An 18156-nucleotide genomic window follows, 5' to 3' on the forward strand; every position below is an offset into this window, starting at 1 on the left:
ATCTTAGGTATATATTAATAATTTAACACATTATATGACTTTTTTCTGGTTTAATGAACTCTGATGTTAAATGGGTGAAAGTCCACAGATAAGGCGTCTGTCTGTTGTTTAAGTAATAATTAACGGCGCTGAGATGATAAATTGGTGAACAGAATATTAATCACGTATAACTGGTTGATAGTCATTGTACTAAAAACAAATAACAATAGCACGTAGTGTTAGTTTTCAGTGTGTATCTGGATAAAATAAGGCTTTCAAATGTGTCACTCAGGAAATTTCTATTATTTTCCATTTAATTAATATGATAATCAGTATCTGCACCTCTAAAATGTCAAATTTCTGATTATTAGTTACCATCTTGCATTGCATTTTGAGATCATGGCAATAATAGCCATCAGTAGCTCCTCGTTTCCTTTCCTATAGTTGTGACTCATTTCGTTTTCCTCAACTGTTATGACACTGTTGGCTCTCCATTCCTATTGGTACTGTGAAAAGGCTTCTCCTCTTTCCTATTATCACACACGTTCTGTGTTATTATGTTGTTGTCATTTGTCCCACAGCTTTTCTGAGAGGCCCGCTGGCCGCCCAAAGCCCCTCACTCGCAGAGGTTATTCAAGGTTTTTCTACACGGCACGTAGATCATTTTATTCAAGTCGTGTTTTGTTTCTCAGCACAAACATCTGTTTCTGCAGAGGTTTATGAGACACACTGCTTTAATCGTGTCAGATCAGCAGGGACTGTGGTGCACTCACTGTTTGTGTGAGGAGTGTGTGTGACAGTCCGTGGTTGTAGTAATTCCGTCACTACTATGGAATGCTTATTGGAAAAGGCTATAATTTCACGTGGGGGGGTGCTTAGCAAAGGGTTCAAGGCAGTGCAGCGTGCGACTCAAAGCAATAATATGCAGCGATTACACATGCAACCAAGTTTCCAAAAAACAATGACAACATAACAACAACAAAAAATTCAAAAGCAAAAAAAAAAGTCACAATACTTGCCCATGAAGTCCAGTTAATGACTTAAATTTGATTTGATGGATTCATTTAAAGATATTTCAGTTTCCATTCCAGTTTTTCTTAGTTATGAAGTTACGAGATTTTCACAGATGTGGATCTTTCTAATCTGGTGCATCATCAATAATAGAAATGTTTACATTAAAATGTGCCCTCAAATTACCACACCAATGCCCGTGACCACACAGTACAACTCTGATCATTCAAACTCAAACTTTAAAAAGTGACAAACATACAGCCTAGAAGCACATCAGACAATTTGAAGTAATTACCCAGTTATTCAGAAGACATGTTATGCTGTTCTGAAGTGACAACGGAGGACACAAACAAACTGTCCTCTTGCGGTCAAGTCTCGCGTGATTTGTGCAGAGGATACAGTAACAACAATAATAAAAGATGGATTTGGCATCATTTTTGTGTCTACTACTGACATCATCTTCTGAGTTCCCATCCTGACACTTGTTAGTCAAATTAGGGATGTGCCCCATTGTCCTAATGCCCTACTAATCTGTGTGTGTCAAGTACTGTCATTGCAGAGAGTTGACAAAGAGGCTTCTTCACCATGATCCCTCACTGCTGTGTCAGGCCTCTGACCCATATCTACAGTGAGTATATCTGGTCTACAGTCCTAATCCCCTGCTTGTTGTTTACAGTGTTGTGTGTGTGTGTGTGTGTTTTGGTGTGTTGCCCCACCTCCCCATCTTTAATCCTGCATTGTTGTCCTATTGTCCTCCCAAAACGGTCACTTCTATTTGCATGCATTAGTATTCCCTCAAAACAACAGTCACATTAAACACAGTGGGGCTCAGGTCAGAGGAACTATCACGTGCGTGTGAATACACTTTTTATTCAAATTCATTCAAAACTTTAATGAAATAAAAATGGTATGCAGCTAACAGAGCTGCAGCCATTTTATCGAGAACACAATTTATTTTGAGGATTCTTACCAGATCAGGAAGACAATAAGGCTGAAGTGACTCATATATGGTCAAACCTGACAGTACCAGTCAACAGATATGGAATTATGTTGTAAACAAAAAAGTGTTCCTGGAGTAGTCACCTGGAATGGTTTCCCAACAGTTTTGAAGGAGTTCCCATTATGTTTGAGACCATCAGTTGTGTCATACAGAGGTAGGGTTGGTACAAAGGTCTATACAATAGCGCTGTTCACTGTATAGACTTTATACAGTGAACAGCCCTATTTGACTACTGTTCTAATCTGACAGTTCATCATTACTCTAATCAAGTGCTGAGCACTTTTTGGCTGCTTTGCCTTCACGCTGTGGTCCAACTGTGTCAACTGGGTTTAGGTCAGCTGATTGTGGAGGCCAGGTCATCTGACGCAGCACTCCATCACTCTCTTTCTTGGTCAAATAGCCATTACATAGCCCGGAGGTGTGTTTGGGGTCATTGTCCGGTTGAAAAACAAATGATGGTCCCACTAAGTGCAAACCAGATGTAACGGCTTGTTGCTGTGGTAGCCATGCTGGTTAAGTTAACATTCACCTTCTTCTGTGGCTCACAAAGACACGGCGAGTACAGTGAGTCTGAGCACGACAGGAAGTCTTTGCAGTGGATGGGGAAGCTGTGATGAGATAACATGTTGAAAAACAGCGGCAGTGAGTGACGGCGTTTGGTTCACATGCAGGTGCAGTCAGCGTGCGGGGGATTTCCACATCCTTGTGTCTTCAGTCGGAATCAAATGTACACACACCACAGTCTGAAGATTGTTCATGACAGTCTGATGTGCACCACAACAAACCGCGAGCAATGAGCAACAGCAGAGAGTCCATGTCTACTGCTGATCTGAGACACAGATAGCCTCACGTACCCCCCCCCCCCCCCCAAATAAACAGCTGCAAACATCATTGTTTACACCCAGGCGCCATGCTAATATGTGCAGACATGGATTTAGTATGCATTAGCAAATGTTTATACAGTGGCTAGAGTTTGAAGCAAAAACAAACACTGAAGATCCGTGCTGGAGAATACCTGTGGGCTATAACGAAGCAGAATCCACAGAAAATGAACTGATCGCACTAAACATACTGGTTTTACGGGCGTAAAAGTAATTTTAGAGGCTACTGTTTCATACATTGTCATTTTTAGTTAAGAAATGACATTTGAATACCGGATGAAGCTAAGTGCAATAGTCCTGTTTGATTTCTTTTTATCATATATCAACATATTTATCTCCTCGTGAATCAAGAAATACAATCTCAACGGCCATAAAAAATAACCGCTGTAGAAAACCAGTGGAGTAAAAAACATAGGTAGGAATAAGAGACTGAAATTTTACTAAAGCATGTCAAATAAACACCGTATCTTTTGTTTTTTACAATTTTTCCCCAATAGCCTGAAAGCAGCCTGATTTGCTTTTTGCCCAAATCTTTATCTCAAGATTGTCCAATTATTTTACACGTGTACTCAGTCCAAATGCGTCTCAACAGACTGAGAATAAGTTGGGGGTCGTCTCGTTTAACCTACATGCCTGCGCGTATCTGCGCTAGTATTGCGGCTCTTAATGTTTTCTTCTTATCACTTAGACACAAATTATCCCTGGGGTGTAAACTAAATTTGGAACTCTGCACTTTGTGTGTGTGTGTGTGTGGGGAGGAGTGCTGAAAACAGCACTCCAGAAGTGGGAGGTGTTTCCATGGGGAGCATTTGCCCAGCTGTGGAGGCCACAGGTGGGGTGGTAGGGGAGGATGGAGGAGAAAGCTGTGCTCTGATTTCATATGTGTGTGTGTGTGTGTGTGTGGGGCCTGGAGAAGTTTGAGGTGCTCTCTCTGGCAGCTGGATATTGTCAGGGGTTCACCACTTGCATGTCAGGGTGAATGGGTTAATATGAAATGTGCCCAATGAGACCATGACTCAGTACATTTGTTTTGTTTTTCTTTTTTTCTTTTGGGCGGGGTCGGAGATGGGGGGGGCCCTTTGGGCGCTTGCCCGCAGGGGTTTTGGGTGTAACGTACATATGTGTTTTCTTTCTAGCGGCAATCTGTTTGAATATACCTGTGTGTTGGCTCACTTATCTGTAAATCTAGAACCACTTTTTTGCTTGTATTCAGAGATGCCCAAAGTGTGAGGTTTGCATATTGTGTTAGTGGGCGTGAGGAGAGGAGGAGGAGGAGGAGGAGGAGGAGGGGTGAGGGGGTAGGAGGGCGGTGCAAGGAAGGTGTAAATTGATCCTCTGTTTTTGTCCTTGTCCGAGGAGGACTTGTTTTGGTCTCGCTGGAGTGACTTTGAGTCCAGTTCAATGTCAAAGCTCGAGAAATAGTTATCTCTTATATATAATATATTTCCTTACTACAAAATTGTAACCTTCTGTTAGTCAACTAAACACACTTAAATTTAAAGTTGTCGTGGATTATGATACAATACAATCTAAGAGTTCCATTTATTTATAAGAAAAGAAATAAAAACGACAAGCTTGATTTAATGATATGTAATATCAGTCACTACAGGAGTGACACTAATAAACTCAACTCTCATGAAAATATACAGCATGTGTCACTGAGAGCTCCGGGAGGCCACAATGTTTCTGCTCAGCGCAGCCGAGGTGAAAAGGTGCTACACTTCAGCTGATGTGTTTTCACCGCTATCTACATCTGGAGGACATCTGGTTTGCATCTGGCCCCGGCCGTGTAGTGTTGGGCTGTGTTTGAGCGTGACAATATGTGTGTTTGTGAGCGAGAGAGAGAGGGAGGGAGGGAGGGAGGACACGGAATATAGGAGGGATAAAGGAACAAGAAGCAAACGACTGTAGTGAAAAGAGTGAGGAGTTCACATTATGTGTGCATATGTGATTTTGTGAGCGGTTGTTTTTGTTATTAACAGGGAAAAAATCCAGATGTTTCATGCAGCACCTGAAAGTGACCGGCTACGTTTGAAAAGTGCAGTGTTTCATCAAAACCCAACCTACTGCAATTTCATTAACTTTAAAAGAGGAGTGAATATGAGGAAGGAGGACACAGAGTGGAGTAAAGAAGAGGCCTTCAAGTTTCAAGTTGGTGTTTTGAACCTCTCCATTGGGGCCCCCGGTCATATGGTAACAGGGTCAACTGGGCTTATGTAAGATTTCGAAAGTTTCGGTTGAACCCGTCATGTTGACAGAATTGAAGAAACAAAAAATGTGCCGTGTGTTTTACTGAAGGGGAACAAGTGTTGACTATCTTGTGCTTGTTAACTGAGCAGTGACATGTGACATCAGTGAGCGCTGCACACAGCACATGCGTGACTCCGCCAGTTTGTGATGCAACAGACTCAACAGGCTGACCTATGTGCAGATGTCCCTATATGACCCACCCTCTGAAAATATACGTGACTTATAGTATCCAAATTAATACAAGTCTGAACAAGATGCCAACATGTGATCATTATTTCTTATATTTCTTAGTTTGCTTTTCTTGCCATAATAATAATAATGATGATAATGTCAACAAGAAATAATCACCTCAGAGTCCCGTGTGTGACATTTAGGGTGGGTTTACTGACAGAAATGTCATATATGACCCTTACGTATGTAAAATAATTGCTACCATACTTTCCTTGTGCAAAGCAGAGGTTTGTTGCAGTCTGCAGTTTCACCATTGGATGTCACCATTTCCCAAACACTGGCCCTTTTATGATGTGGAGCGTGATGATTTTAAATATATCATGCAGAGTTTTCACAGCTGTAGTGTGAAGTTACGTCATCGGACTGACAAAACTCACGTCAACATAATCGAAAGAATGTATTATTCAGAATAAGGTCAAGAGTCAGGGTCAGATTAGTGGTTTCTTTATTTGTCAAAGAATCAGCTCCAAAACCTTCAGGTTTATTTTGCTCCCTTATTACTCATGAGAACTATATTTAAGACAGGAATAAGGGCTCCTTATTGACTTCAGACATTACATTTTACCATGGTGTTTAAGAATAAATTTCTCTGACAGCTGTAAACATGTCCAATGATTAACGTGTAACCACTTATTTCTATTAAGTAAGGTTTGTTTTTCTTGCGTCACGTGTGTGTGTGTGTGTGTGTGTGTGGATCTGGGTCTCAAGACAAGGAGGTGTGTCCGTCTCTAACTAATGAGGCCCCATGAGAGACGGTTTCATTCCTATGGAAATGTGCATGTGAGTGAGTGTGTGTGTGTGTGTGTGTGTGTGTGTGTGTGTTGGGGGGGTTGTTACATAACTGGATAAGATTCCTTGGAGCTATGATGTGGAACAGTGAGCCTTGAGGGGCCGATGCTGGCGTGGGCTCAGGAGCTGAGGGGAGAGACTAGCTTCTTTGGCCTGGAATAATGTGTGTCAATTATGTGTGTGTGTGTGTGTGTGTGTGAGAGAGAGAGAGCATGTCTTTAGGCCGTGTTGACCAGTTGTCATCTTTGTGAGGACATTTTGACCCTTTGAGGACATTTTGGCTGGTCCACACAACTTTAACGGGCTATTGACCCAGCTTTAGTGTTAATTTGAGAGTTAACTTTAAGTTAGAGTAAGGGTTACAGTTAGGCCTTTAGTTGTGATGGTTAAAGGAATAATTCACTGATTTGCATTTAGCTTTGTATTACTAGAATAGGGGTAGTATTTTTGAAAAATTCTGCTTCCCAAACTCAGTTGAGTTGAGTTGAGAAATATCTTCCTTCTGTTCTTTGTTACGTGGCCACCAGTGACACCTGGTCCTGTTAGCGTAACTGTTAGCAAAGATGGCGGACATTGTTTACATTCTGGGAATGAGGAATTAGCGTTGCAGGTTCAAGCCTCGGACCAAGTGTCACTGGTGGGCACGTAACAAAAAAAAGCTATTTCTCGACTCAGGGGAAACTGAGGTTGGGAAGCACAATTTTTCAAAAATACTACCCTCATTCTAGTAATACAAAGCTAAATGCAAATCAGAGAAATTTTCCTTTAAGGTTAGGTTAAGGGGCTAGGGAATGTATAGATATGTCTATGAGTGTCCACACAAATATGCAAAACCAGCTGTGTGTGTGTTCTTGTATGGGTATCTTTGTGAGGACCAAAAAAAAACTTAGGGAGTGAGGACATTTTAGCTGGTCGTCACGTTCTGAGGGTTAAGTCTTGGTTTTAGGATTAGGGTTGTGATGGTTAAGGTTAGGGTGAAGGGGTTAGGGAACGCATTATGTGTGTCCTCAGTGTCCTCACTACGAATGTGGTGTGCAAACGTGTGTGTGTGTGTGTGTGAGAGAGAGAAAGAGAGCTTTCATCTGTCCATTCATGTGTCGTTTTCGTTCTTTGTGGTTAAAAAATGATGCATGAAAGTGAAAAGTGCAGTGACAGCAGCATGGTAAAGGTGTGTGTGTGTGTGTGTGTGTGTGTGTGTGTGTGTCAAAGTGTGTATGAGCACGGAGGAGTGAGACAGGAAGCATCAGCCACAAAGTAGTGGTGGTGACTGCAAAAAGCCTCTGTACAGGCTGGGGGGGGGGGGTATACACACATATATATATGTGTGTATGTATACAAATGTGTGTGTATAGACCACAGCAGACCAACAATCTGAACGCATGTGTGAAAGTATTTACCCTACAGTATGTGGATGTGTGTGATGATGAACTTCCTGTGAGAGGGGGCCCCCCACAGAGGAAATTCAACGTGCTCTTATTTGTATCTTGTGTCAACAAGCTGCTGATATTATTGAGACTTATATAAGGTGAGCTTAGATTAGATTCTTCCATAATTTTTTTTTTTTCTTTTCCCTGAGTGAATACAGCCAGCGTGACAACAACACATAATTTGCACTTTACTGTACCATGAGCTCCATCAGAGCCTCGGGTTAAAATCTAAAGACAATCACATGTCACAGGGTCATGGGTTTTCCTTAAAGACTCAGCAATGCTCGTTCCCTGACAGCAGCTCAATCCCATGATTTTGAGCAAAATGCATTCAGTGTGACAAGCTGTGACATTTGTCATCATCACTGTTTTGAGATCATTTTCTTTTCATGAACCGTACAGGATTTTCGAACCAAGCAACAATGTACACACAGTTGACACACTTTTGAGGAATGTTGGATCTCTGTTGTGCAGCGCCACCTGGTGTTGTGTTGAAGCTCCATCAGCTTCTTGCACCAGTAAGAATTTCAAAGCCACAAAATGTCAGCTCAGAATGTCTCTCTCTCTCTCTCTCTCAGCTCCCATAGAGCTCCCTCTGCTGGAAGAACACGTCAACAGTAAATATGAAATAAAGCCAAATGTCAAACTGCTTAATTACCAGTGGTGCAATAATTAAGGAGGGTTGCGCTGCCTCTGGAGAAACTGTCTCAGTCACACCCTCTTACAAACGTGCATCCAACATTACACATAATTGTCTCCTTGTTACGACATCTAAATTAGCTGATTTTTCAACACACAACAAACAACCACAATCCGTACACGGTGGTACACTGGCTGGCATTGTTACCTCACAATTTGTGTGTTTTCTCCGGGTACTCCAGGTTCCTCCCAAAGTCCAAAAACATGCAGATTATAAGGGATGAGGTTAACTGGACTCTCTAAATTAACCACAGGTGTGAGTGTGAGTGTGAGGGTGAGTTCTAATTGTTTCCACGATGGATTTCAGGACCTGGTCATGCCTCCATCGATACATCAATGTTTGTTGTTAATATTGCATTTTGACGTCGACCTTGAATGTGATGCACAACGCATTAAAACACATATTGCCTTGATAAAAAAAAGTTTTTTTTTCAAAGCTACAAGGAGCCACTGCAGAGGGGCTGAAGAGCCGCATGTGGCTCCATAGCCGCAGGTTTCAGACCCCTGGTATAGGATATTCAGTGTCAGTGTTAAGGTGCAAACTTTCCCATGAGTCTAACTTTGCCACATTGGCCAGAGGCAGTGACACTGAGCAGCTGCACACTGATAATAATGATGTTAACGTCAATGTTCCATGGCTGAAATCCATGACTCCTCCACCCTGGATCCATCCTGCTCGGCCAGGCCTGCTCGAGCTGAACTGGACCTGCTGTGTTCCCTGTTGTTATAATGTCCACACGCTCCCCACACACACACACACACACCTGTGTGCTCGCTGCACACGTGATCCCTCGTCCCCAGGTTATGTCACATTCCAAGGAACGTGTTGGGACAGGGAGCTCACTGGAAACCCGGGGAGAAAATAAGCACATGTACTCTGTTTTCGGAGAGGAGCAGCACCTTCAAAGCAAAAGTCGTCTCCACTTCTGCTGAGGTTGTGACATAATTCCTAGAAAATGCAGCCAGTCCTTGACCTGAGGAAAACCGTTCAGAGCTTGTGAACTTGAACTTGTTCCCTCCCTCCCACCTTGTTTCTTCACAGCTGGGATTCAGGATAAATAATGTTTTGGGTTTTTTTCATTTTTAACCAGAAGTTCTGAACACCAGAGGTGGAAACTAATGAATTACTTTTACTCACGTTACTGTAATTGAGTAGATTATTTTTGTATACTTGTACTTTTTAAAGTAAACTTTAAAATTTGTAAGTTGACTTTTACTCAAGTATGTTGTTTTGGAAGTACTGTACCTCAGGTGAATGTGAGGACAGGGGAATGATGATGAGGACAGGTGAATGTGAGGACAGGGGAATGATGATGAGGACAGGTGAATGTGAGGACAGGGGAATGATGATGATGATGAGTACAGGTGAAAGTGAGGACAGGGGAACGATGATGATGAGGACAGGTGAAAGTGAGGACAGGTGAATGATGATGCACGACACAAGAAAGAACCCCAAGGTTGTTATTAAAGTAACTAAGCTACTTTTTTACTTTAAACTTAGAGTTAAAAAACAAAAAACGTTAAATAAAATAGTGGTACTTTTACTTGAGTAGAATATTTTCAGTACTCTTTCCACCCCTGCTGAACACCCACGACCTGTCTGTCACCTTTGTTAATCTCTCGTGCACAGACTCACTTTCACATTTCCTGCCATAGTTCCCTCCCCTGTTTTCACTTTTAATTCATACTTAACTACATGTTAGACCTTAATCCTCCCGCTTCTCCATTCATCTCTCTCTCTTTCTCTCTCTCTCACTGTCACTGGATGTTGATTAACCAGTCATGGCAGTCACATGTGGAATTTTTCATTACCTCGCCCCGGGGCACCATGCTGTCTCTGCCTGTGTATCATGCTACTCTCTTTTTTTCCACTCCTGCCCTCTGTCTCTCTCTCTCTCTCTCTCTCTCTCTCTCCCTCTCTCGCTCTCTCTGGAAAACACACACACACACACACTCATTCTCTTCCTGGCCTATTATTCCGACTCAGCCACTAAAGCACGAGCTGTGATTTGTTGTTTGTTGTTTGTTGCAGCAGCGACAGCTGCAGCAGCTTTGTATGGGCCAGCTGTAGCAGACAGTGACCGATCGTCTTTCCATGGCCTGTCATCCGTCCAGCACAGGCTCCTACACTGTGGTCATCATCCCACTCAGGACGAGCCTCTACAGCCTGGACGCACTTCGCTTCTACCTATGGGTGAGGGGGGAAGATGATTGTGTGTGTGTGTGTTTTTGATCTTAATCAGTTCATGTCATGGTGTCTTTCCTCTGAGTCACTCATATTTTGTCCTTGTCTACATGTCTATTTTTAAACAGCAGAGGGGGGGAGAAAAGTGCTGTAGTTAACACATTTTTTAATCTGTGTATCTGTCACTACTTTGTTACTTTTGGCAAAAAGTAAGAAGTGATAGCCCAAAACAAAGCAGAGGCAGGTTTGTGTCCCTTTGGACTCATGTAACACATGTGTTTTTGTGGCAGATTTTCAGGTCATTGACAATATTCAACACTATTGTGTACATGTATGTACTGCCTGTGCATACATGTACGTGTCCTGTACAGTACAGGACACGTCAAACTTTATGTCGTGCAAGCAAGTACAAGCAGATGAAGGAGTGGCACAGAGCAGTAACGGCATCAAAACAAGGGGCAACACCATGTTTTCACGAGGGACACGTCTGTCTCACGTTCGTCTCACGTTCGGCTCATGATCGTTTTCTTTGTCAGTCTTTTTCTTCTATGTCAGAAATGTGGAACACTGAGAGCCAGCAATGACCATCTACTGTATATTACGGTCAAAGTGCAATAGATACAAGTTAAATCCTCTGTGACACTTTAAGCAGCACTGTATCATTTTAGCTATATTTATTCATTGTTGCTGATATTTGTTGCTGGACCTTTTTTTAGACAAACACTCTTGTGGCTGAATTTTGTCAGGTTGCAATATTTTGTTTCCTGTGTTGTGTCATTATGTCTCGTGTTCTTGTGTCCTTATATCTTGTGTCCTTTCTTGTGTCCTTATGTCTTGTGTTCGTATGTCTTGTATCCTTATGTCTGGTGTCCTGTCTTGTGACCTTATGTCTTGTATCCTTGTGTCTTGTGTCCCTATGTCTTGTATCCTTATGTCTTGTGTTCTTATGTCTTGTGTCCTATCTTGTATCCTTATGTCTTGTATCCTTATGTCTGGTGTCCTGTCTTGTGTCCTTATGTCTTGTGTCCTGTCTTGTGTCCTTATGTCTTGTGTCCGTATGTCTTGTATCCTTATGTCTGGTGTCCTGTCTTGTGTCTGTATGCCTTGTGTCCTTATGTCTGTGTCCTATCTTGTGTCCTTATGTCTTGTGTCCTTATGTCTTGTGTCTTTTTAACCACTGCTACAAACCAAATTTCCCTCCTTGAGGGACATTAAAGGTCTGAACTGTTTGAGCTAACAGTGCCTGAGATTTCATCAAATAATCTTAAAATGTCTCTGAATATCAATCAATTTGTCATGTGATTTTAGCACACGACAGAGATAATACCTTTTTATTTATTTATTCAGGTTTTAAATCTTAAATTGTATCTTCAACAGATTTAAGTTAAAAGGAATAAAAGTCTGCTGCTTTTGGTTGTCCAAAATTAAAAGGAGATTTTATTTAAAGCTACTTAAAGACTGACATGATGCATTCAGAGTGCAATCTTAACGCCAAAGTGTTTAATAAAAATACTTTATTTTGGTGCAGACAGAAGAGGTTTAATGTCTAAGTATTTAATCGGTGACATAATAACGTGTCTTACTGGTTGGTGAAATAAAAAATAAATAAATCCTCTTTAATCTAGTAGTACATAAAAAGGGGAACTAAACTATTTGCGTTAATCCAGTGGAAACAAAACACTCGTGGTGTCTTGAGCCAGGCTTTTCCATCGGTGCCCTTCCTCATGTCTGAGTGTTGTTCTGCGCGGCTGCCGTCAAACCAGTGACACATTCCCACATGTCAAGTTTGCTCCTCGCAGCTTTCTGTTAAAACCTCAGTGTATGTAACCGGGTTCCACCCACTGTAAATCTGTCATCATTAAAGGAGAAGAAACTGTAAAAACCAGCAGTAATGTGTCTCACGTCGTTGTGGCTTACAGCAAATCTTATGTAACGCATGGACTTGTTTGCGTTTCTTGATTAGGGTTAGGACAAAATGATTTTTTTTTTAATACACTGGCCCCAAACATGAAATGAAAAAATGTTTATTTAAAAAAACATGATGGATTTCCTTGCCAATTTGCTTCTTCAGTCTTATTATGTCATGAATCCTTAGAGTTTATGGTAGTCAACTGGTTGAAGATAATTGTGAAATGAACTCCCTGCACTTGACCCTTTTAGGGCCATTTTTTATTTTTTAATTACAAAGATACAGTGATGTGGCAATGTATGACTGCCTTGCAGTATATTGATCATAACAGAATCACTGTATCATGACATTATTACTGATCTAACCCAACTTTATTTATAAAGCACTTAAAGAATGACAACAGAGATAAATAAAACAAAAAAATATATAAAAACATAAGCCGTAATAGACCTAAGAACAAACAAACTGTGGAAAGTATTAAAAACAGCACAAATAAACAAGTCATTCAATAAAACTATAGAAAAGAGAAAACCAACGTCTCATACTGGGTCGAAAGCCAAAGAGTAAAAATGGGTTTTAAAAACATAATTTGCTTCACCGTAAAAATTTAACACCACATATTGATAGAAGATGTAGGTTTGAATAACTTTATTATAATTTGAATTGCACCATAAGTCAATTTACCCAAGTTACCAAACCCACCAAATCTAGCAGGAATTAGTTATAGTTAAAAAACAAACAAACATTCTCCCATTTTGTGTTCCCACTAGCCACGCAGCACGCTTTCACTCACTCAGACACCGCCCTCACCTTCCTTTGATCTGTAATGCAAGTTGCCACAGCAACCATGGTAGTGGCCAACAGGAAGTTGCCAGTAACAAACATTGAGAGAACTCAGAAGAATGACCAGACTGGTTTAAAAATGATAGAAAAGCAGCATCATGTCAACCATTGAATCAGATGTACCACAGCAGCAGAAGTTTATTACCACACTTTATTATGGGTCCTGTGTACATAATAAAGTGGCTGGCGGTGTATAAATGCAAGTGAGTGTGTAGACAATGGAGCTAAAGGCCTCCTGATGTGCTGTTGATTTAGTTCCGTGCGCAGACAAAGCCTTGGGGGCCTCTGGAAGACAACGGGCACAGACTGTGCCGGTCACGTCCCTTTACACCAGGCTGCATTGTCTGTGGTTGGGATTGTTCATTCAGCGTTTTGGTGCCATTAGAATGCACATGTAAATGTACATGTACCGCACAAAACTGCAAGTGTTTGTACTTGACTTGTGTTCCTCTTGCTGCAGATTCAGCGCATGAGGGATCTAGAGAAGGAGAAGGACGCCCTGTGGTCAGGCCTGGACATTCTGGAGAAGTCTCGGCTCTGGTACGTCCAGCGGCTGGAGGAGAACAGGATGCGACAGGACAACGTCGAGACCAAAGGGACGTTTGACTCAGCTCAGGTACAGGACAGTGCTGGACTCAAGGCCTCATTGATTTTGTTGTTTCAGTTTCGGTAATAATGATCCCACAAAGTCCATAATCTAATCAGGATTTCAGCATTTCTTCTCCCGTACACACAAAGAGTACATTATAATCCAGGTGTCTATGAGCACAATGACAGTTTAAACAAATATGTAAGTTTTGTGGAAGATGTACGTTTTTCATTATACCAGAAATGGCACAAAATCAATCTACAAAGCAGGATGATTTATTTTGTATAGAGTTAGTTCTCTGGAGAAAAAATGAAAAGGTTTCATTGTTTTATTCTATTTTTGTATTATTTGGTGCACTTTCTTCTGTAGTGTTGAGTTGTTCCACTTTCAACTTTCTGAGACTATATTACCTTACTTATATGAGCCTAAATTCTGGATTATCTGATACAATACTCAGAGTATCATTATTGGTTTGATACATATCAAAAGTCATTGGAGCTGATACTGTAAAAACAAACATTTTAATAACCAATATGACTGAAAAAACCTTAGTATTCCATGGTTCACTAAACAAAGACGGTAACAGTGTAAATAAAAAGTTTAGCAGTTAGATATCAGATTGATATCAGTATTGGTGGATACTCAAGATTGTGGTATCGTATCGGTATTGGTTCATTTATTATGTCCCTGTCACTCTTTGTGTTTGATTTGATTTTGAAAGATTATTTGAACTGAGAGTCAACAAGAAATAAGAAAACAACAACGCAAGGGCGAAAAAAAACATCCATTAAACTTAACACAAGTTGACACATGTTCAAAAGGAGTGGGAGTAAATCTGGACTCATTAAACCACACCCTTTTTTTAATAATGAGTGTTAATAATACTAATCATTATAATAAGTTTCTGATCATCTCACCTTTCCTCTGTGTGTGCAGACTCGGTCCTGCCTCCTCAGGTCTCGTATCCTCAGGGTTAATGGTTCTCTGGGCTCAGTGATGTGTGAGCCAAACGTCACGAGCAAAAGCGACCCTTCCCTGCCTGAAACTGTGGCGGACAGCGACCTCCGGTGGCACAACACGGTGCTGACTCAGGTACTGTGTGCAAGCATTGATGTCAGGTGGAGGTGGTCGGTGGTTTTTGAGTGTTTCTGTGTCACGTGGAGGATAAAATTGTACACGATGGATGAATGGATGGAAGAGGATAAGGCCAAATGGAAAACAGCTTAAATGAATATATGTTCTTAATAGTAAGAACAGTAGGCAAATAGTACAGGAGAGGATTAGAATTTTTAATTTAGAATTAAAAGTATTGAAAAAGCGTGGAGTTAGGATTGAGCCGTGGTAGGGTGAGTTGTCTTTCAACTGTAAGGTTATGGGTTCAATTCCTACCTCTGCTAGTCTATTACGTGTCCTTGAGCAAGACACTTAACCCCATGTTGCAGCTTGTGAATGGGTGAATGGCAAGAACGCAGCTCATCAAGACTAGAAAAGCTCTATATAAATAAAGACCCTTACCAACTCTTCTTCCTCTGATTTTATTTGGTAGTTAAAGGAAATGTAGCTTGCAGTAAAGGTAAAAGTTGCTGGAAATATAAATAACAAAGTGAAGTACAGATACGTTAATTTTGTACTTAAGTACAGTAACAAAGTTGTTGTACTTTGATACATTACAACACTGCTCTTTGCCTACTGTTCTTTTTTCTTTAACCTTTAGAGCACAGAGCATTTCGCCTACTTTTTTCCATTACTATACACAGAGGCTATAAGAACATGTGCAATACAGAGTGTCTTATATCCTTTTTGAGGAAATCAGATGAAAAAAAAAGATCCCCAACAATATAAACACACCTGAGCAAAAACTGCTTAAAATGTTTTAAATCGGATTGAATTTGTGAAATTTGGAAATACGTCACAGTTCAAAGTTCACCTGGCTATTTTGTGACTTTTGCACGATCATTGCTACTTTATGTCACGACTAAAAAGTGTGATATAGAATGAATCATAACTGACCTATAAACACACACCCCCAGGAGGTCCATATAAGGAGTTGTGTATTATTCCCATGGCAAATTACCACCTGCGGCACAGAGCACTAAAGGTTAAATCTCTGCCAAGGAAGTTTTTCCACAAGGGTCTATCTGTCAGTAAGTTTGATTGTTAGCAGAAGTATGGAAGATATTTTCACAGACACATACTAATGAGGTATGGAACTATAAGGCCGTGTTGATGGAGAGACTGGAACTTAGTTTGAGTTCAACTGAGAGTGAATTCAATTCATTTTATTTTATGTTATTGTGTTTAACATTATACCCTTCAGAACAAGGCTTCCTGTTTCTCTGTGTGTGTGATGTGGCACCTGTTGTGCTCATCTCTCTTCTTTGGCAGGAACTGAGTGACAAAAATCATCGGATCTCCACGTTGGAGCTGGAGAAAGACGCCCTCCTCGAGCAGCTGTATGAACTGCAGGCTCACTGACTTTCCAGCACACACACGTGTGTGTGTTAAAACGCACCACACGCTGCACTGCAACATTTCAATGAATGTCATACACTTAAAATGCTTCCTAACGGCTTGTATGTAAATATGTATTTAAATTAATAAATGACAATTAATGATCCAACATCTTGTTCCTTTTCTTTGAACTAGTTCCTGCTCGGTGATACATCACTCAACTATGACTACGTTTGACCTTAGCAAAGAGAAAGCTTTAATTAATCACCACCATTAATTAACCTAATGTAATAATTATATCATGTAATTACTGGTTTTTACGTTAGAGACTAAAATCCCCAGCTTCCAAAAGTTGTTTTGACGTTTTGAGCTATTTGTCAGTTGGCATGTGAGTATTTCAACTGCATCTTTCAAATTAAAGGTTTGCATACAGTATATAATTATATAATATATATAATTAATGCCTCAAAAAAATAACAATAATACAATATACAATACAGAACTGATGACACTTTTCTCTTCTGCTCATGAGCACCTTTTATTCTTGATGTTTTATGCAGAATATATGCGTTAATTTGTTTCCTCTAGTGTTTTTATACGTTCTCCTTTTTAAGTGAAGTTGGATTGTCAGTAGTTTGGACTTTGACCTCTGTGCTCATGTGTGTCTGCAGCGTTCAGATGCGAACCCCAGCTCGCTGCGTGTCCCACAACTCCATCTTCCGTTTCGCGTTTCCGCCTCTCGATGAGGGCCCTCTGTCTCGACACGTAGTAGCAACCTTTCCCGGTGGTCCCGCACTGATCTTTTACTTCATCTGATAAACTTTATCTCACCCAGTCATCAAGCGTGTTTGCAAGGGTTTTCTCTTCCTCCTCCGCTGCACAAATGTGTAAAAGGAAAACATTTGCAGGTTTCAGATATAAAAAAAAAAAAAAAATCTCTTGCATGTATGATGGAAATAAGTGTCACACCCTCAAAGAGTTCTGAAGTGTTTTTTTTTTGTGTGTGTGTGTGTGTGTGTGTGTGGATTTTAAAATCAACCTTTATTTGTTTTCATATCCTTAATAAGAACCTTGTTGTGATTGCCCCTTCCTGCATAGTGACCGTGCTGTCGTTGTCCCTGAGTGTTTAACCGCTTTGTTGTTGAGCTGAACATCAAAGCCAAAGGAAATAAAACACGTGGGAGAAAATAGAAACTATATCAGGGTGTTTTTTTTTTTTTTTGTTTAAAGCTGTAGTGTGTGTACTTCAGTGCTGATTAAGCCTATCAGCTCCACACAACTCACTTTGTGTCTCTCGGGAAAGCAGACTTTTGTTGTTGTGTTGTGTCTGTGGTGACACAGAGTTTGTCTGCTTTACATCACTGACTGATGGAAGAACAGCTACACTAGTGAAGTGAGGCGGCAGCAAACTTTAGGTTTAAGGAATTATTCCTGGCACTCTGGACTACTGGAGTAACATGAAATTAATGTTTTAACGTACTAACTTTAGATTAAAGGTGGGGTGGGAGATCCGTTTTACTGTATTGCTTAAAATCCTCTTCACACCATGACTGTAATTAATGCATTGTCACAGAAATAAAAAATGTAATCACCTGTGGAGCGGACAGGCCATGCAAAAACACCATTCAATCATAATGAACGGCCCTAATTAATGAGGTCTTGACCTCTTTGTGCGCTCATCGTGCACACGCAGAAGACAGCACCAGAGCGTATGCAAGCTCGCTAAATCCAACGAGACAGTTGCAACAACGCTATGGCAGACAAAGGTGCCAACAACAGGCGTCGGTCGCACACAGCAGACGTTTTTTTTGGGGAAAGCTACTGCCAAGAAAAAAGCCGACACAGAAGACCAGAGTGAACATCGGTGGCGACAGAAAGGGCTGCAAAGTGATGCCGTGGCAGCTCTGTTTCT

General features: G+C 40.9%; 1 protein-coding gene across 1 annotated transcript; it reads left to right on the top strand.

Annotated features, from left to right (window-relative positions):
• The first annotated feature begins 634 nt into the window (after positions 1-634).
• On the top strand, positions 635-16413 carry sapcd1 (suppressor APC domain containing 1). The gene is made up of 5 exons (XM_058624329.1): positions 635-1618; positions 10300-10461; positions 13665-13820; positions 14730-14885; positions 16179-16413. Exons 2-5 carry the CDS (start codon positions 10363-10365, stop codon positions 16266-16268), a joined length of 501 nt encoding a protein of 166 aa, XP_058480312.1. The 5' UTR covers positions 635-1618; positions 10300-10362; the 3' UTR covers positions 16269-16413.
• The last annotated feature ends 1743 nt before the right edge of the window (positions 16414-18156 follow it).

Source organism: Solea solea, chromosome 3 (genome assembly GCF_958295425.1).
Source record: "Solea solea chromosome 3, fSolSol10.1, whole genome shotgun sequence".
NCBI lineage: Eukaryota > Metazoa > Chordata > Actinopteri > Pleuronectiformes > Soleidae > Solea > Solea solea.

Coding starts and splice junctions, on each gene's coding strand:
- sapcd1 (XM_058624329.1), top strand. CDS start 10,363: ATGGCCTGTCATCCGTCCAGCACAGGCTCCTACACTGTGGTCATCATC. Junction 10,462..13,664: donor CACTTCGCTTCTACCTATGG/GTGAGGGGGGAA, acceptor CTCTTGCTGCAG/ATTCAGCGCATGAGGGATCT. Junction 14,886..16,178: donor ACAACACGGTGCTGACTCAG/GTACTGTGTGCA, acceptor CTTCTTTGGCAG/GAACTGAGTGACAAAAATCA.